At 40.7% G+C, this 20915-nt stretch overlaps 1 protein-coding gene across 4 annotated transcripts in view; it reads right to left on the reverse strand.

The window, feature by feature from the left end:
* Window positions 1-1852: 1852 nt before the first annotated feature.
* aplp2 (amyloid beta (A4) precursor-like protein 2) overlaps window positions 1853-20915 on the reverse strand; it is a 186302-nt gene continuing 167239 nt past the window's right edge. For 3 of the 4 annotated variants that reach the window (XM_041174080.1, XM_041174079.1, XM_041174082.1), the window contains 6 exons: window positions 17453-17608; window positions 15220-15255; window positions 13727-13809; window positions 10565-10639; window positions 9945-10100; window positions 1853-2588 (listed from right to left, as the gene is read on the reverse strand). In XM_041174080.1, the coding sequence (XP_041030014.1) occupies window positions 2487-2588; window positions 9945-10100; window positions 10565-10639; window positions 13727-13809; window positions 15220-15255; window positions 17453-17608 (608 nt within the window). In that variant the 3' untranslated portion in view covers window positions 1853-2486. The remainder of the gene's footprint in view (window positions 2589-9944; window positions 10101-10564; window positions 10640-13726; window positions 13810-15219; window positions 15256-17452; window positions 17609-20915) is intronic. The other variant, XM_041174081.1, reaches the window with a different exon arrangement.

The following is a 20915-nucleotide window of genomic DNA, read 5'->3' on the forward strand; positions in this document are numbered from 1 at the left end:
TGTCGGCCAATCATCTCAGCCCCAGGACATCACTGCAGTTGTTCCTCAGGGTAGTGTCAGCTGCTTCATCAATGACTTCTCTCCAACCTAAGGTCAGAAGTGGGGATGTTCACTGATGATTGTGCAGTATTCAGCACCATTCCCGACTCCTTACATACTGAAGCAGCCATTGTTCACATGCAGCAAGACCTGGAACCAGTCAGGCTTGGACTGAAATGGCAAGTGACATCCGTGCAACACCCGAACCTCTGTCACAGAGGGAAAGGGCAGCAGAGGAATGGGAACACCACCAAGTTTCTCTCCAAATCACTCACCATCCTGATATGGAACAAATCGTCATTCCTTCACTGTCATTGGGTCAAAATCGTGGAATTTCCTCTTTAACAGCACCATGAGTGTACCCTCACCTCATGGACTGCAGTGATTCAAGCTTGAGGCTTACCACCACCTTCTCATGGATAATTAAGCATGGGCAGTAAATGCTGGCTGTACCATCCCAAGAAAGAAGATAAAGAAGTGCATATCCAAGTACTTAATTGCCATGATCATTTCTGCCTCTACCACCTTTTGAGGTAGCAAGTTCCAGACCTCCATCATATAGGTAAAAATATTTCTCAACTTCCCTCTAATCCTTCTGCCAATTATTTTAAATCTATGCTCCCTGGTTATCGATTAATCTCTCTGATCAAGGAAATAGGTCCTTTTATCGAGGCCCCTCAATTAAATCTCCCTTTGCCTCATCTATACCAAAGAAAACAGCCCCAGCTTATCCAATCTTCTCTACTTGTGATAGCATTCTTATAAATCTACTCTGTAAGCTTTCTAGTATGATCACATCTTTTCTGTATTTTACAAAGCAGCTTTCACTGTGCAACACTGCTCCTGTGGATAAATTAGCTTCAATGGCAACAAATGGCATCCAAGCAACAAGAGAACAACAATACAAGCAATAGGTTAATGTCCTTCAGCATTGAACACATACAGCATTTCCCACAGTGATCTGTCTAGACTCTATGCGCACTGTTTACAAGTGATTGGTCTACACTCAAAGACCTTGCCATAGCTCACGCTGGGAAAATATCCCTTAATGTATTTGCTAACTTGTTTATCTGTACTCCTTGCTAAACAACTTCGAAGAACTCTCAGTAAATCCAAACTGCAGCTGAAGCAGAAACTGACTCCACTCCACTGGCACAAGAAACATGCTGTTATGTCACACAGTGGGCTCTGCAACTGGACCACATGACTTTTCTTACTTTACAGCTCTTTATGGGGAGATGGTGGCGTAGTGGTAATGTCACTGAATAATGGTAATCTCCAGAGACCTAATTCTGGTGGCACCAAAACCCACTGAAATCTGCATTATAAAGCTAGTCTCAATAATGGTAACCATAAAACTATCATCCATTGGCATAAAAACTCATCTGGCGCACCAATGTCCTTCAGGGAAGGAAATCTGCCATCCTTACCTGGTCTGGCCTACATATGACTCCAGATCCACAGCAATGTGGTTGACTCTTGACTGTCCTCTGAAACAGCCTAATATTCAATATTAATAAACAGTGTTTACAGCAAAAAATCCTGCAGGTTCCATGAGATAGTTCAAGAGCAATGTCCACATCCCAGGAAAGAATAAATTTTAAAAAATGTTATTCTGTGTCGATCAATGCTCATGTCAAATTTATAATTAAACACACTTTGGCAACATATCAGAACATCTTATGTAGTGTGCAAATCTTGTCCAGTCCAGTTCAGGCCCCCAGTCCATCCAACAAAGCAACTGTACAGGTCTGTCCCCAATAACTGCTGCAATCTGATGTGAGAAGATACAACGTTAAAGGGGTGACACACATTTCTGGAAGTAGTGTTTATTGATGAGTTTGCGCTCAGTAGCCCTGCAATTTAAAGCTACCGCAGTAATACAACTGAAAAATGTGCATAGTTTGACAGAACAAATAAGGAATGTGCAGGGGAAACGAGCCACAGGTTTCCAGAACCTCAGGAAATGCGACGTGAATTTACAATCACACAGACGCACAATGAAAAATGGAATCATCACCTCCTGGTTTCAGCTGCCTATCACAGTGTTAACCATTTAAATGTAGTTTACAGCAAAAAATCCTGCAGGTTCCATGAGATAAATCAGTACAAATCCCCTTCATATACGGTGCTCCATTAGGTAGAAATCTACAGCCTCTATATATAGATCTTTGTGACACACAAATAAAACTGATTTAAAATAATTTTAAAAAGGAAACAACTATATCATAGTTCTCATCAGGTAATAGATTTTCTTACGATTATACATCATATATATTGTGTATTACATTTCAAGCCCATTTAAAAGAATGGGAATCTTACAATCTACAGTAATAAGTGTTTTACACTCTGAATTGTGTATGTGAAATGGAGACCTCTAATGTTATAGATCAGTAGTTGGAAGATTGGCTGAATGTGCTGTGTTTGGCCCAATTTATCATCTGGTGTTAGATCTGCATCTGCTCCAGATACTTGTAGGTTGGGTTTTCATACCCATGGTTTTGCATCTTGTTCAGGTGGCGCTCCTCTGGGGTCAACATGGGATCAACCTGTAAAACCAACAAATTTCTTTTTACAGAATCCAAATCTCACACTCAATTCTGGGGGAAAAAAAACAAAAAAAGAGTTAACACTGCAATTCTGAAAGACTCTCACATACTGGCACCACCAATTTAAGTGCCTTTGTGAAGTTGGGATCCTAATTAAAGGACTGGTGCCAGATGAACATAGACTGTCAAGATTACAAGCCAACCCACCCAATGAATGAGTTATGGTAGATCAAAGAGAAACACAGAAAGGACATTGAAACCTTTTGATACAAGATCAAAGTGATTCTTTATTTTTACTTTGTTCCTGGGGAATCAAGGGACTTTTACACCCAGTGAGAAGCTTGAAGTTATCGAATTAATTAGTTTGACCATATAGCTCCTCACATTTACCTGTCCAATTGAATGATACCATAAAATAAATCTGTGACTGAATTTATCACCTTAGATGGTCACACATAACAATACAATCTAAACTGTATTTGCTGTCTGAAATTAGAGGCAAATAATGTTATACTATGGATACGCATAAGGTGTGAAAATATTTTAAGAACAATTTGAGGTGATTTTGGGAGAATTGGAAGATTAACTTAAACTGCAGAGACCTTAAAATACTAAGAGGGCAAAGGAGTCTCAGCTTAATGCCTCATCTGAAAATAGTACCTTCGAAAGTGCAGCACTGGAGTGTGAGGATGGAGTGTGGAGAGTGGTGGAGAAATTGATGGGATTGAAGGCCGATAAATCCCCAGGGCCTGATAATCTACATCCCAGAGTACTTAAGTGGCCCTAGAAATAGTAGATGCATTGGTGGTCATCTTCCGAGATTCTATAGACTCTGGAACAGTTCCTACAGATTGGAGGGTAGCTAATGTAACCCCACTATTTAAAAAGTAGAGAGAAAACAGGGAATTATAGATCAGTCAGCCTGACGTCGGTAGTGGGGAAAATTCTAGAGTCCATTATAAAAGATTTCATAGCTGAGCCCACTTGGAAAACAGTGGCAAAATCGGACAGAGTCAGAATGGATTTACGAACGGGAAATCATGCTTAACAAATTTACTGGAATTTTTTGAGACTGTAACTAGTAGAGTTGATGACGGGGAGCCAGTGGATGTGGTTTATTTGGACTTTCAGAAGGCTCTCGACAGAGTCCCACGTAAGAGATTGTGTAAAATTAAAGCACATGGGATTGGGGACAGTGTATTGAGATGGATAGAAAACTGGTTGGCTGACAGGAAACAAAGAGTAAGAATAAACAGGTATTTTTTCGAATGGCAAGCAGTGACTAGTGGGGTACCGCAGGGATCAATGTTGTGACTCCAGCTGTTCACAAAATATATATTAATGATTTAGATGAGGGAACTAAATGTAACATTCCCAAATTTGCAGATGACACAAAGCTGGGTGGGAGGGTAAGCTGTGAGGAGGATGCAGAGATGCTTCAGGGTGATTTGGACAAGCTGAGTGAGTGGGCAAATGCATGGCAGATGCAGTATAATGTGGATAAATGTGAGGTTATCCACTTTGGTAGCAAAAACAGGGAGGCAGATTATTATCTGAATGGCTATAAATTGAGAGGGGAATGAGCAATGAGATCTGGGTGTCCTCGTACACCAGTCACTGAAGGTAAGCATGCAGGTGCAGCAGACAGTAAAGAAGGCAAATGGTATGTTGGCCTTCATAGCGAGAGGATTCAAGTCCAGGAGCAGGGGTGTCTTGCTGCAATTATACAGGGCCTTGGTGAGACCACACCTGGAATATTGTGTGCAGTTTTGGTCTCCTTATCTGAGGAAGGGTGTTCTTGGTTTAGAGGGAGTGCAGGAAAGGTTTACCAGACTGATTCCTGGGATGGCAGGACTGACATATGAGGAGAGAGTGAGTCGGTTAGGATTATATTTGCTGAAGTTCAGAAGAATGAGGGGGGATCTCATAGATGTCTATAAAATTCTAACAGGTCTAGACAGGGTAGATACACGAAGGATGTTCCCAATGGTGGGGGAGTCCAGAACCAGGGGTCACAGTCTGAGGATACGGGGTAGACCATTCAGGACTGAGATGAGGAGAAATTTCTTCACCCAAAGAGTGGGGAGCATGTGGAATTCGCTACCACAGAGAGTAGTTGAGGCCAAAACATGGTAAGGAGTTAGATATAGCTCTTGGAGTGAAAGGGATCAAAGGATATGGGGAGAAAGCGGGAGTAGGATATTGAGTTGGATGATCAGCCATGATCATAATGAATGGCAGAGCAGGCTCGTAGGCCAAAAGGCCTACTCCTGCTCCTAGTTTCTATGTGAGCCAAGATTATACCTGCTCAAGATTCTGGACGAGGTGGAACTCAACGTTTTTACTTAAAGGAGACAGTGTTACCCACTAAGCCATGGCTAACATCCTATTTCAAGCAACTGAAAGGCAATTAGTGCAGATCCAAAGTAAAGTAATGCAAAACAAGATGGACTGCCTCCTACCTTTTGAATTTTGAACAATTATAAGATGAAAACCAGAAGGAAGAATGGGGTAATTGGTAACAGAATTGGGCAGCCAGAAATTTGGAGACAAAAAAAGAGAGTTTCAAAAAATCTTGTCCAACAGGCGAAGTTCTTGCACCCTATATGGGTGAAAGTGGAGGCTGCAGGGTGGATGAGTGAACTGACCTTGGTACAGGAAGCTATTTGAACTGAGGGTGGCCTGGGGGGGTGGGGGCAGGCAGGGAGATAATAGCAGCGTCATGGTTGTAGGGGACAGTATAGTCGGTTGGTGGGGGGAGACAGATCTTTGCAGCTGAGAGCACGAGTCCAGAACACTGTGTTGCCTGCCCAGTGCCAGAGCCTGGGACATCTGTTCTGGGCTGCAGGAAAACTTGCAAGAGAGGATAAAGTTGTTGTGGTCCAAATAGTCCTACCGATGTCACTGGTACCTAATAAAGAGGTTCTGCTTAGAGTTTGAACAGCTGGGGCTAAAATAAAAAGCACAACCTCTACCTTTGAGCCACGAGCAAATTGGAGTAGGGTAAATAAGATAGAATGTTAAATGCATGGCTCAAAGATGGGTTTGGGAGAAATGGTTTTGATTCATTGGGGAACGGCAGCAGTTTTGGGGAAAGTGGGAATTGTACCATTGGAACGGTCTTCAGCTGAACTGCGCTAGGACCAATGTTCTGGTAAGTCATAAAACTAGCCGATAGAGAGAGCTTCAAACTAAATTGTGGAGGTGAGGGAAGATGTGATAAATTAGCGAGAGAAGGCAAGGCAAGAGAGAAAGGTAGCAATAAGGGAATTAATAATCTGAGTGCATCAGGAAGGGACAAAGCATACAAATAGGCTAAAGGTTGCGGAAAAGATTTTTAAAAATTCAGAATTAAAGGCACTCTATCTGAATATGCACAACATTCGCAACAAGGTAGATGAACTGATGGCACAAATAGAACTAAACAGATATGATCCGATTGCCATTACGGAAACATGCCTGCAGGGTGACCAAGGCTGGGAACTGAATGTTCAAGGGTTTTTGACGTTTAGGAAGGATAGCCAAAAAGGAAAAGGAGGTGGGGTAGGATTATATCGGCATGTTAGTGAGAGACGATCTTAGGTCAGAAGATCAAGATGAAGAATCAATTTATGTGGAGCTGAGAAACAGAAAATATTTGTAAATGTTGTTTACAGGCCTCCAAAAAGTAGTGGTAACAAAGGGCATGGTATAAATCAGAAATTAGAGGCACATGTAACAAAGGTAATACAGAAATCATGGGGAACGTCAATCTACATACCACAAACTGAGTAAACCTATTTAGTACTAATTCAGTGGAGGATGACTTCCTGGAATGTATATGAGATGGTTTTCTTGAAAGTATATTGAGGAACCAAACAGGGAACGGGCTCTAGTGTTGTGCAATGAGGAAGGGTTAGTGAATAATCTCGAAAAGGGGCCTCTGGAGTACAGTGATTATAATACAAATAATTTTATATCAAATTTAAAAGTAATGTAGTTCAATCTTAAATCTAAACAAAGCAAACTATGAAGGTATGAGGGGCAAGTTGGCTGTGGTAGATTGGGAAAGTATATTAAAAGATATAATGCTAGGCAGGCAATGGCTAGCAGTTAAAGAATTAATACATTGTTTACAACAAATTTACATTCCTTTGAGGCACAAAAAACCAGGAGGAAAGGTGATCCAACCATGGCTAACAAGAGATGTTAAATATTGTATTAGATCAAAGGAAGAGTCTCAAAGTTGCCAAACAAAGTAGTAAGCCTGAGGATTGGGAGCAGTTTAGAATTCAGCAAAGGAGGATCAAGAAACTGATAAAGGGAAAATAGAATATGAAAGTAAACTAGCAGGAAACATAAAAACAGACCGTAAAAGCATTGATAGGTATATAAAAAGGAAAGAACATACAAACCTACAAATTAGGAACAGAAGTAGCCCAAGATTAGCAAAGACAAATGTGGGCCCAATACAGACAGAGACAGGAGAATTTATAATAAGGAATAAAGAAATGGCAGAGAAACTAACCAAACACTTGGTGTCTGTCTTCATGGAGGAAGATACAAAAAGCTACCCAGGAACACTAGAGAACCAAGGGACTAACGAGAATGAGGACCCAAAAAAAATTAGTATTAGTAAAAAAGTGGTACTGGAGAGGTTAATGGGACTGAAAGCAAATAAATTCCCTGGACATGATGATCTACTTCCCAGAGTGTTGAAAGAGGTGGCTATAGAGATAGTGGATGCATTGGTGGTCATCATCTAAAATACTATAGGACCCGCAGATTGGAAGATAGCAAATGTAACTCCCACTATTTAGGAAAGGAGGGAGAGAAAACACAGGGAGCTACAGACCTGTTAGCTTGACATCAGTAAGGAAAATGCTAGAATCTGTTACAAAGATGTGATAACTGGACATAAAAAATAATAGGACTGGGTAGAGTCAACATGGGTTTATGAAAGGGAAGTCATATTTGACAAACTTGTTAGTGTTTTTTGAGGATGAAACTAGCAAAATAGATAAGGGGGCTGCAATGGATGTGGTGTACTTGGATTTTCAAGAGACTTTTTATAAGGTCTGACACAAGAGGTTAATAAGCAAAATTAGAGCACATGGGTTTGGGGGTAATATACTGACATGGATTGAAAATTGGTTAACGGACAGAAAACAGAGTAGGAATAAATGGGTCGTTCTCAGGTTGACAAACAGTGACTAGTGGGGGTACCACAAAGCACTTAAGCTCCAGTTATTTACAAAATATGTCAATGATTTGGATTTTGGGACTAAAAGGAATATTTATAGGTTTTCTGATGACACAAAACTAGGTGGGAATGAGAGTTGTGAGGAGGATGCAAAGAGGCTTTGAGGGAATTTAGATAGGCTAAATGATTTGGCGAGATCATGGCAGATGGAATATAATGTGAAAAAATGTGAAGCTTGGTAGGAAAAACAGAAATGCAGAATTTTTCTTAAATGGTGAGAGATTGGGAAGTGTTGATGGCCAAAGGGACCTGGATGTCCTTGTTCATGAGTCACTGAAAGCTAGCATGCAGGTACAGCAAACAATTAAGAAGATAAATGGAATGTTGGTCTTCATTGCAAGAGAATTGGAGTACAGGAATAAAGAAGTCTTGCTGCAATTGTACAGAACCTTGGTAAGACTGCATCTGGAGTACTGTGTACAGTTTTGGTCTCCTTATCTAAGGAAGAATATACTTATTATACAGGGAGTGTAATGAAGGTTCACCTACGATCCCTGGAAAGATTGAGGAGACTTGGCCTGTATTGTCTAGAGTTTTGAAGAATGAGGGGTGATCTCATTGAAACATGCAAAATACTGGGCTCAAAAGGGTAGATGCAAGAAGAAGTGGAGAGTCCAGAGCCTCAGAATAAGAGGTAGGCCATTTAGAGCTGACATGAGGAGGAATTTCTTCACTCAGAGGGTGGTGAATCTTTAGAATTCTCTACCGCAGAGGACTGTGGAAGCTCAGTCATTGAATATGTTCAAGACAGAGATTGATAGGTGTCTAGATATTAAAGATAGCAAGAGATATGGGGATAATGCTGGGAAATAACGTTGAGGTAGAAAGCAAGTTAGAAAACAGTATGAGTGTGGGTGGCAAGGTGATCAAAGAACTCTGTTAAAAAGCAAACAACCTCATGGAATGTTAGAAAAACCTACAGAAAAAATTGCAGATTTTCACAGGATGAGTCTTTAGGGTGGAAGCAGTATCAAGGTATGAATGACAAATTCAAGGAACTCAGGAAGTTCTGAATCAGAGAATATGTAAAACAGAGGTCAAGTGAAGTTATACTGCGGAGGGGAAGCCATTCAACCCATTATTCCTATGCCAGCTCTCTGAAAAAATTATCCAATTCCTTCCACTCCCATGTTCTTTTTCCCATAGCCTTGCAAATTTGTCTTTTCAAGCGTACATCCAATTGCCTTTAAAAGTTCAACTCACAACAATTCACTACTTCAAAAAATTCTCTGCTTCTTTTGTTAATAACTCTAAATTTGAGTTCTCTGGTTATGGATACCCTGGCCAGTGGGAACAGTTTCTCGCCATGTACTCATTAAAACCAGTCAATTTTGGACACCTCTATTTTTCTCCTGTAACTTCCCTGCCGAATAAACCCAGATTCCCTAATTTCTCCATGAACTGATGTCCCTCATTCCCCAATGGGTGCCAGAGGGGGCGGGTGTTCCATTCCCCAGTGGGTGACAGTGTAGGCAGGTGTCCCATTCCCCAGTGGATGCCAGTGTGGGCAGATATTCCATTCCCCAGTGGGTGCCAGTGTGGGCAGGTGTTCCATTCCCCAGTGGGTGCCAGTGTGGAGGATGTTCCACTATACTTCATTTCAATGAATGCAAAACTCCAAAATTAAAGTTTATATAACATCGAAAGATGCAAACATGTTATATTAATTCTTAGCATTTTCGGTGCGAGTGTCAAGAGGAAGCACAGATCCAGTGAATCTCAAAACTCCTTTCATGCAGTATGGAGCTTGGAGCCCTAAAACACTAACCCCATTTCTATCTTGTGCTTCTTTCAGCTGGCAGGTGAAGGTGAAAGGCTGAATCTCCCCCAATTTGCAGAGAGCTGTACCAGCAAATGGATGTGAACTTTTTGCACTAACACAGTGCAAAATCCAGCTACCATCCATGTAATTTCCCAGGCTTGTGTAGTATCTGCAAAGAGCATTATGAGCGACGTAACACTAGGGTGACAAATCTGTCATTGATTATGGCAGCCAACTGAAGGGTCAAATTGATAGCGGCACACAAGATCAAAATTTTTCCCCCCCCACAGCATATCTGTAACAGTACCGTAAGGAGACAGCCTAACACTGAAGGCTTATTCATCATGCTCACCTCTACAATTCCATGGCTGATGGTACCATATTGCCTCTTGCGTAGCATCACCAAGCTGATGACAATTACTGTGGCTACAGCAACTGCAATCACCAGCATTCCAATAAGAGCACTGCTACTTAAGCTGAAGCCATCTTGCAAATTCCCATCCGTGTCCTGGAGAAGCATGAACATTTACTACAGCAGTCTATCATGGGAGGAGTGTCCCCAGAACTTTACTGAACGTTTGTTAAAATAGAAGTAACACTTTTAGCCATATGCAGAGGAAAAATAAATTCATGTACACTTTCAAAAATAATTAGAAGTGCTAGTGGAGGCAAACCCGATTAAAATTCTCAAGAATGGCCAACTGGATTGATCAGAATCATACTTTGCCCCCAGTATCTTATCCAATGTTATAATTCCTTTTCAACAGAACCACATATAGGCTTTGCAACAGAAGTATTCATTGTTTTATTAGTGATATCATTACTTCTGAAAGCAAAAGATGTTCCCAAATGTACATCAGTAGGACTCAATGAGAAAAATATGAGCAATTGAAGAATCAAAGTGAAAACTAGATGCCATAATCTGAATCAGATCTCACACTCAACCTTCCCACCAGGAAGCATCGTACATACCATGTCATCGTCTCCACCACTGACTCGTTCTGCATTGAAAATCATTTCTTTCACGTCAAAGCTCTCGTCAATCACCTGAGAAGGGAAAAAAGAACAGCAAGTAGAAGAAGGCCCTTCAGCCACTTGAGCCTGTTCTGCCATTTAATTAAATCATTGTTAATCTGTAACTGAACTCCATTGACCCTCTTTCTGACCCATTGTTCTGGGTCCATTTCTCTGATCATCTTGAACAACTCAATTAGATCACCAGCTCTTCTTTACTCAAGGATATAAGAACATAATAAATAGAAACAAGAATTGACCATACAGCCCCTCAAGCCTGCTCCACTATTCAATGTGATCATGATTGCTCCTCAGCCTCAACTCCACTTTCTGCCCACTCCCCATTTCCCTCAATTCCCTGAGACACCAAAAAAATGTCTATCTCAGCCTTAAATATGTTCAACCAAGGAGCATCCACATCCCTGAGTAGAGACTTCCAAAGATTCACAAACCTTAGGTGAAGGAATTTCTCATCTCAGTCCTAATTGATAGGCCCCTTATCCTGAGACTGTGCCCCCAAGAGTCCCCAGTTAGGAGAAACAACCTCTCATTGTCTACCCTATCAAGTCACTTAAAGAGTTTTGTATGTTTCAATGAGAACACCTCCAGCTGGTAAGAACCAATTTACTCAGCCTCTCATCACAGAACAACACTCTCATCAGGGAACAATCCAGTGAACCACCACCAATAAGTTTCTCCTTCCTGAAATGAACTGCACAGTATTCCAGGTGTGGTCGCGTCAAAGTTCTGTACAATAGAGCAAAACTTTCACATTCTTATACTCCAATTCTTCCTTGCAATAAATGTCAACAAGCCATTTGCCTTCCTAATTGCTTGCTTGGTCTGCATGTTGACTTTGTGTTCATTGTACAATTCACCCAAGTCTCTTCTGAACATCAACATTTACAAGTTACATGCCTTTTAAAAATATTCTGCTTTTCTATTCCCATTACTGAAGTGAATGACCTCACACTTCCCCACATTATACTCCATATGCCACCTTGGTATCCACTCACTTAACATGTCTATATCTCCTTGCAGTCTCTTTGCATTCCCCTCACAGCTTACATTCCCAACTAGCGTCAACAAATCTAGATACGTTAATGCAGATTGTAAATAGCAGAGGCCCCAGCACTGATATTTGCGATACTCCACCGGTCATAGCTTGCCAATTTCAAAATGACCCATTTATCCCTTTGCTTCCTGTCTGTTAACCAATCCTCTATTCATGTTAATATATTAACCCCATGAGTCCTTACCTCGTATATTAACCTTTTGTGTGGCACCTAATTGAATGCTGTTTGGAAATTTAAGTACATTACATGTACTGGTTCCCTTTTGTGCATCATACTACTTATATCCTCAAAAACTCCCGACAAATTTTTCAAACACGATTTCTCTTCTGTAAAACCATGTTAACTTTGTCTGATCGTACTATGATTTTCTAAGTAGATTGTTAAGACTACTTAAATAATATATTCCAGCATTTTCCTGATGACTGATGTCAGGCTAATGAGCCTGTATTTCCCTGTTTTCTCTCTCACTGCTTTCTTAGACAGTTGCATTTGGTAACTTCTAATAAGTCAATTGATGGAATTTTGGAAAAACATAACCAGCACATCCACTATCTTTGTAGCAACCTCTTTTCGGACCTTAGGATGTAGGCCATCAGGTCCTAGGGGCTTGCTGGATTTCAGTCCCTTAAGTTTCTCTATTATTTTTTTCTCTGATGAAATTAATTATCTTCAGTTCCTCACTCTTATTATCATCTAGGTTAACTCTATTTCTGGTTTATAATTTGTCTCTTCCCCCATGAATGCAGACAAAAAGTGTCTGCAAAATACTTGATCAATATTTTTGCCTTTTCCTCATTCCCCATTATAATTTTCCTGCCTCTGTTTCTGAGGGACCAACATTTACTTTAGCCAATACGATCCTATTTATATACTTGCAAAAGCTCTTACAATCTGTTTTAATATTCCTGGCAAGTTACCTCTCATTCTATTTTTTCCCGTTTATCAGCTGTTGGTGGCCCTTTGCTGGTTTCTAAAACACATCCAAATCACCACCTTTACTAATAATTGCTACGTTATAAGCTTCTTCTTTTAATTTTAATAACCTAATGCTACACAACTTCCTTCGCAAGAAATAGATGGATCTTCCTAGCTGTGATCTTGTTTTGATGGATTATAATTTTTGAACAAGGAAACACAAATCTAGACTATGCAGCCTGTCCTCTCAGGTTAATTTCTGCAGCTCCTGAGAGGGGGTGGGCGGAGCTCAGGATGGCAGAGCGGGCAAGAGGGGGGGGGGGGGGGGGGGGTTGGTGGGTGAGGGGGAGGAAAGAGAGGGGAGAGAGAAAGGGGTGAAGAAAAAGTTGGGGGGGGGGCGAAGAAAGGGGGGGAGAAAGGGAGGGTGGGGGGGGGGAGAAAGGGAGGGTGGGGGGCGGAGACGGGAGAAAAGATAGAATTGTTTCAATTCTAAAGAGCATCAGAATTTCTACCTGGATACAAGGCTGTGATTCACATTGCCTTGGAGATGGGCTTTGAGAAGGGTTGTCCATAGGAAGCCATGTGTAGGATCGGGTTACAGGCTTTCCTAAAAGATAGCCCTGAAACTCTCAGACAAGTTAGTCTGCCAAGGTCCCAGAGAGTGCGAGACAGTAGCCAGAGGCTGCTCACCTCTGTGGATCATTATGCAGGAAGGTGTCTACAAAAATAGTCTTTTGTCAATCAATAGTGCTTTTAGGCTGTTACAGTAAAACCTTAAAACATGAAATATTCTTGTGTCATCCTTTCAGCTATCACCTGGAAGTCTGAATTTCTTTTCTTTGAAGTTATCGGTCTCTACGGGGATAGTAACAATCCACTGACCTTCTCCAAATCCAATCAATTGCAGCAGGTATATTCCAATCATTACTAGTTGTCAGGATCAAACCAATTTAAAATAAACAGGTTAATACTCACAGACACACAACACACAGAAGGTCATAGCGCAAGGAAGATCAATATTTGCACCTGAACTATATCCATTGAAACATACAAATAACTCTACCTCACTATGAGCAAACCCAAGATCTCTCAGATCAGATGAGAATATTTTAATAAAGGTGCTCCATACCACATTCCCATTAACATTGTTCTCATTGCTGCCGATTGCATTCTCGTCAGGCACCAGTCCTTCAGGATCAATCATCCCAGAACCTGTTCACAATACAGTTACTCTTATGATATGTACGCAGGATGACTAACGTCATTAACTGTGTGAAAAATCAAGCAGCATTGGAAGTACAAAAATAGCAAACAAAGCTGTGAAACAGATTAAAATTGACTGCAGCATATTTCTAAATTAAAGCTCAAGACACAAGGAGACTGATGTAACCCTCATCTCAGTTGCTGTCTGTCACCTTTGGAGTTACCAAAAGTCCAGGCATATTGTGAAAAATGTATTTTTAATCTTGTGGTGCATGCTGAAGTCTCTTAAGATACTGAGAAATCTACACAGGTAGCACATTGTCCCCGAAAGAAACAAACCATTGTTACCTATGTCCAGAGACAAGTTGTCAATGCCAAAGCTTAGGCCTCATACCTGTGCAGAAACTTAATCAATTATAATGGTGCAGTTTATGAAGCTTCTGCCACTTAGCACTTGAACACCTTCCCCATGGGATCACTAGATTACAAGGTCACCTGGAGCTAAGTGAGAAGAATCTCGGCCCTCTTGGTGCCATTATTGACCCTGGCTGACTATTCCTGCAGTGTTTAGAGTTCTGCATCCTTCCCGCTCTGTTATCAGTGAGCCCACCTGGTTCTAAAATTCCAGCACTTGGAATGTCATCTTATGCCTACTTGAAAAGAAAGAGAACCATCTACAATTTAGAATTAATTAACTATTGCACTGGTTGCAACATTACAACTTGACAAAAACACACACATATACTTGTAGTTTTAAAGCCTGGGGCCCACAGGGCATGGATCAGAACTATCAGCCTCCTCCTCAAGCACCGACTTAGCCTTCAAGTCACGGAGCTATGAGAAATGAATGAGTGTTAACCAATTCAATATTGGCATTGACATTCCATGAGGATTAGTGAAGTGTGAAATCTGGAGATCAGGATGAGGGACAGGAGAATTAGGACAGAGTGCATTACAGCTTTGGAACAGCTGTCAGCTGCCTGAGCCTAATGTTTGGGCTAATACTGCATTTCTCCTGTAAACAGTCAGCAACTGAGTTCACCTAGAAAGAATGTAGGCTTTTAATCTGAAAGCAAGAATATTACAAGCCTTTGGACTTGAGAAATCAACTAAGCAGAGTGGCCAGTTTCATCATATCACAGCTCATTAACTGGGGAAGCTAGCAACTTTCCACATTTCAGAAAAACACAAACATTCCAAATATACTTCAGACAAGTAGCAACAACTAAATAGCGTAAACTAGGATGGCATGCAGGTCAGTGAAGTCTAGCAGTGGAACAAAATTACTGATTTCAGCAACAACAAACACATATGCAACTGATTGAGGTTGGGAGGGATAGCAATCAGGGTAAATGAAGGAAGAGGCTGACGAGGAAGAATGGTTGCGAGAAGTGACACCTGGGACAGTATTAAACCAACCTTTCTTAGTTGCTGGCCATGAGTCCGGCACTGTGCCTGGCAGCGAAGAAGTTAAGAGAAATCAAATAATGAAAAGACCAAGAAATAAAAAATGGGACAGACTTGAGTTCCCCATTTACATTTGTAAATAAGTGTCACTCTGAAACAAGTCCAAATATGTGATGTATTTGAGTCCCACCTACGTTGAACACAGCTGGTATCAGGTGTGATACCTGGCTTTATTAGTGTGAACTGTGGCTTTTTAGCTATTCAGAGTTATGAGTAGCTGAATCACAGAAACCAAGAAGGTGCCAGGTTTAACTTCTGGTCAGTGCTGATCACAGCAACGCTGTGCTTAAGGTCAACAACTGGAAGGGGAAATAAATTGGGATAGCTACTCCCAATCATGGGCTGAATTGGTCCATATTTTTCTTGAATTCAAGAAGCACAAACCTTAAAATTTTGGTCCTTATTAAGAAGTTCTTTAATTATACAAATCACAAGAAAAAGCCAAAGTCATGGAGAAACACACTATATTCTGAATTTGGGGGAAGCATGTTTGTGAAAAGAAACTAGAAAGAAATTAGTTATTACATCTGACCCTGGCAGTATTGTTTCAAACTTGCATTCAGAGCCTGAAATGGAAATATGCTCCAGCTGCAAGCACCAAAAACCCCAAACATTCAGTGAACAAAATATTACAAAAAAAATTCCATAAACATGGAAGAGGTTCCTTTCACAGAAATATATTTTTCTTAAAATTTAGCAGTCAAGAGTGAGAAGTATTCATGTCTTAGTGTCCCCACTGGTCCTCTAGAAGCGAAGCACTAAGGAACATTTGGGTATATGGGCCAAATATAAAATCTGACCAGCACTTTGATTTAAGACCAAGCTTTTTATAAGAACAGTGTGGCACTTCCATTTTTACTGCAAGATATTCTCTCATCCAATAGAAGCTGGGTTAAAACTAGCCAAACTCATTTCAATTTGGATCTTAGAGGCTCACTGAGAATTTCGTCCCATCAACAGACATGGATTTAGTATGCCACAACATTATTTCATAAAATTTATCAATTCCTTCTTGTTCAAAATTAAAAAAATCTTCCTTTATATGCACAACTAAAGAATGACAGCTGACAATAGCAATAAGATGATGTCATAGACAATGCAACTTCACAACTTACCTATTGCAAAGGGTATGGAAAATTATAGATTAATTTCAGCCCATTTGTTAACTTATACCTATACTGACATGTGGACAACCGCATCGAGAATCGATGACAGCCTGTGATGACACCTACCTGTCTTAGGTGAATCTGTTGGAACTGACAAATTGTGCCAAGGTTCAGACATACCAAGCCAGAGTACCAGCCACAGAATCCCAGAAAGAGAGCCAGCCAGTCACCTGCAAGTTAGGGGTTTCCTGCTTTTTATGAAATATGCTTTCTTCTTAAGAAGCTGCACCAGCAGAAACCATAGACCCGAAGACAATTTGAAAATTGAACCCAATTTGAACCATCCTTGGAAGACTGTTTTTCTGAATGGCCCCAGTGCTATCACTCTTTACTGGCAGATTTTAAGGGCTACAGTATAGTCAGACTCTGCAATTTGCAGTTTGGAAAGGGCTCCTGTAATTCTGACACAAAACAATAATGATTGGGGTGATAGCATTGGCTGGGTAAGTCCCTAAGATTAAGAAATACATCAAGGAAAACAACAGGAATTTCATCTAAAATTATATATATTATACAGACATAAACCCTCTTATTTGCCTTTAAGTTCTTTGCCATGTTATGTATAATATAAGAATTTAGGAAGGAATTAGTCTGATTAGTCTGTTTTTTAAATTCAATCTATACATGGTAATTTGAAAATTGATTGCAATATTGGCACAACCACTGCAGGAGAAGGGGGTGAAAAGAGTTACATGCTGACCAGCCAAATTTATTTCTGTACATATAGCTCCCGTTCACAGATTCTGGGATAGCCCATTCTTCTACTCCTCTCTCTCACTATCACCACAGTATCATGGGAATCCTGATCTAACTATGGAGTGAGTTGTTAGGGATGTACATCTACACAGATGGGATGGCTTACCTCACCCTTGAGAGTTCTTGACCTTACCTTGAAAAATTTCCATCTTGCAAGGAGAAATTTCTTTATTTATGATTTATCCTGAACAATCAATCTTTTAGTTATCATTTCAATGAATAACCCAACTAATTTTACATCCTTTGTTCCAAGCATCACATACCTTGTACATCAGTGATAGCAGGCATGGTCTTAACCTGAAAAGGCCGGAATGGTTTGCCATCAATGAATGGCGCCTCTACAGAATCAAAAGCAGTTTGGCTTTCAGAGCTGGAAGCAAGTTGATCCATACCAAAGTGTTGCTCCTGGAGTAGCTCATCTAGGGAGAGTGCATTTCATATTGTCACATTTTGCTGGGATAAAATCAAATCATAGAACAAAATCGATCTACACAAACCCACTGATAAATTACACATAAGCGGCAAACAGCCAGGGTAATCATTCAATCGGATGGCTGTCAAATTTCAGCATGCTTTTCTCTAGCTATCCATTTATTTATTTATATGAACATATGAATTAGGAGCAGGAGTAAACCATTCTGCCCCTCGAGTCTTTCCGCCATTTGATAAGATCATGCTGATCTGATTGTGGCCTCAACTCTATTTTCCTATTCACCCCCTTAACCTTTTGGCTCCCTTGTTAATCAATCTATCTAACTCAACCATAAAAATATTCAATGACCCTGCCTCTGATGCTCTGTGGAAGGGAATTCCACAGATTAACAACACTCAGAAAAAAAATTCTCCTTAGTTCCATCTTAAATGGGACACCCCTCACTTTGAAACTGTGTCCCCTTGTTTTGATATCCCCTATACTGTCTAAGTTGTCTTTTCCATCCTTACATCTTTCCTAAGCAGCAACTGCTCACTTGCAGCTCTCTGCCCTGGAATTCAGTGGTTGTATGGTGACTGAGCTGGATCAGTTAGTCATCTGTTCAATTCCCTTTGCTTATTGTGAGCAAGCACTTCTGAATTCATCTGAGACTAGGAGCTCAATACATGGGAAAATGTTACACATTAGAAAACACTAAATTATTCTGTGACATCCCACAATATTCCAAAAGGTGGCAGAAATTTAATAAGCAATATAGAAGGCTGAGGAAACAAAGATCAGAAAATAGACAACAAAAGGATTAGTGGCACAGATTTCAAGGCAAGGAATCAAGTGAATAAGGTGGATAAACTGAGGGCACAGATGGACACTTGAAAGTATGAAATCATAACTATTACTTAGAACTGGCTTAAAGAAAGAAGGAACGGCAGCTCAACATTCCCGGGTTACAGGTTAGGATGGAAAGAGGATAATAAAGTGGGGTGTGGGGGTCACAATATTTACATTTTTAGCCAGTATGTAGCAAGCCTACCAAGAGAAGGAGCAGGTTTAGACTGAGTTTTATCTCATGAATCTGAGCAGATGGAAGGGACATCAATGGGAGAGCATTTTAGTGGCAGTGACCATAATTCCACTAGATTTAGAGCAGTTATAGAAAAGGATAAGATAGATCAAGCTCAGGTCAGCTTTAAATTGGGGAAAGGCCAATTTTACTAAGCTGTAATGTGATTTGTCAAAAATAGACTGGAAACAGCTATTTGAAAGTAAACCAGTGTCTGAGCAGTGAGAGACACTCAAGAAGGAGATATCAAGGAGTTAAGACCTCAATGTTGCAGAAAGCCAGGAGTATAGAAATATAGGGGTGAATAGGAAAGTAAGGAGAGGGCATGAAAAAAAAAATACTGGCAAGTAAAATCAAGAAAAACCCATAAAGAGCAAAAGGAAAACTAAGGAAAAAAAATAGGCAATTCGAGACAAAAAATAGCTTTTGTGTGGAGGCGCAAGATGTGGGCATGGTTCTTAATGAATACTCTGCACCTGTTTTCACAAGAGAGAAGCGAAGCAGACATTGTAGTTAAGGGGGAGGAGTGTGAAACACTGGATGGGATAAACATAATGAGGAGGGAAATATTAAGGTGTTTATCATTTTTGAAAGTGGATAAATCACCTAGGCCAGGTGAAATGTATCCCAGGCTGCTCTGGATACAGGTGTGGTGCCAGAAGACTGCAGAACAACTAATGCTGTACTGTTCTTTAAATAGGGAAGAATTTATAGTCTGAGTAATTACAGGCTGGTCAGCCTAAGCTCAGTGGTGGAAAAATTATTTGAAACAATTCTGAGAAACATTATAAATCATAATTTCCAGAGGCACAGTCAGCATCAATTTGTTAAGGTAAGGTCGTGTCTGACTAACTTGATTGAATATTTTGAAGGGCTAGCAAATAAGGTTGATCAGGCTAGTGTATTTGATGCAGTCTATGTAGAGTTTAGCAGCAAGGTGAAGACAAAACACCAGGACTACTTGCTTTGACAAAGTCCACAGGTGGCACACTGATCAGGAAATTAAAAGCTTATGGAAACCAAGGGAATGAGCAACTTGGATCCAAAAGAGCAGGAAGAAAAGGGTATTGGTCAACAGGTGTTTTTGTGACTAGAAAGCTGTTTCCAGAGGGGCTCAGAACTAGGTTCCTTGATTTTCCTGGTATATATCAATAATTTAGGCTTAAATAAAAAAGGAGTATAAATATAAATTAGGAAGCTTGCAGATGATATGAAAATTGGTCATGTAGTTGACGGTAAGGAAATAAAGCTGTAGACTGCAGGAAGATATAGATAGTCAGATGGGCAGAAAAGTGGCAAATGGAATTTAACCAAGAGAAGTATGAGGTAATGCATTTGAAAAGAACAAACAAGGCAAGGGAATACACAATAAATGGTAGGATTCTGAGATGTGTACAGAAACAGATGGATCTTAGAGTGCATGCCTACAGATTCCTGAAACTAACAGGACAGGAAGATGATGTGGTCAAGGAGGTTTCTGGGATACTTTCCTTTATTGGCTAAGAGTATAAGGGCGGTTATGCTAAAATGTGAGTTGAAGAGCTGTCCCACAGACCAGTCAAGCAACAAACTCATACTCATTAAATCATACCTTACAGCCAATACCCCAGGCACAACCATCACCATCCTGGGTATGTCCTGTCCTATTGGCAGGACAGAGCCACCAGAAGTGGCTGCACAGTGGCAGAGAGTCAGGAGAGAGTTGCCCAGGGAGTCCTCAATATTGACTTTGGATTGCATAAAGTCTCATGGGATCAAGCCAAACAAGGGCAATGTAATTACCTACCCTCCCTCAGCTAATAATCAGTGCTCTCCATGTGCAGCACCACTTGGAAGAAGCACTGAGGGAGGAAAAGGCACACAATGTACTCTAGTTGGGGCATTTCAATGCCCATCATCCAGTGTGGCTAGGTAGCACCACTACTGACCGAGCTGGCTAAGTTCTGAAGAACATATCTTGAGACTGGACTTGCAGCAGGTGGTGAGGGAGCAACAAGAGCAAAAACCCTACTAGACCTTGTCCTCACCAATCTCCTTGCTTCAAATGCAACTAACCATGACAGTATTGGCAGGAGTGACCATTGCATTGTGCTTGTGGAAACCAAGTCCCGCCTTCACATTGAGGATATGGTCCATCATGTTGTGTGGCACGCTCACCATGCTACATGGGATAGGTTCAGAATAGATCTAGCAACTCAAAACTGGCCATCCATGAGGCACTATGGGCTATCAG

The sequence above is a fragment of the Carcharodon carcharias genome, chromosome 25 (assembly GCF_017639515.1).
Source record: "Carcharodon carcharias isolate sCarCar2 chromosome 25, sCarCar2.pri, whole genome shotgun sequence".
NCBI lineage: Eukaryota > Metazoa > Chordata > Chondrichthyes > Lamniformes > Lamnidae > Carcharodon > Carcharodon carcharias.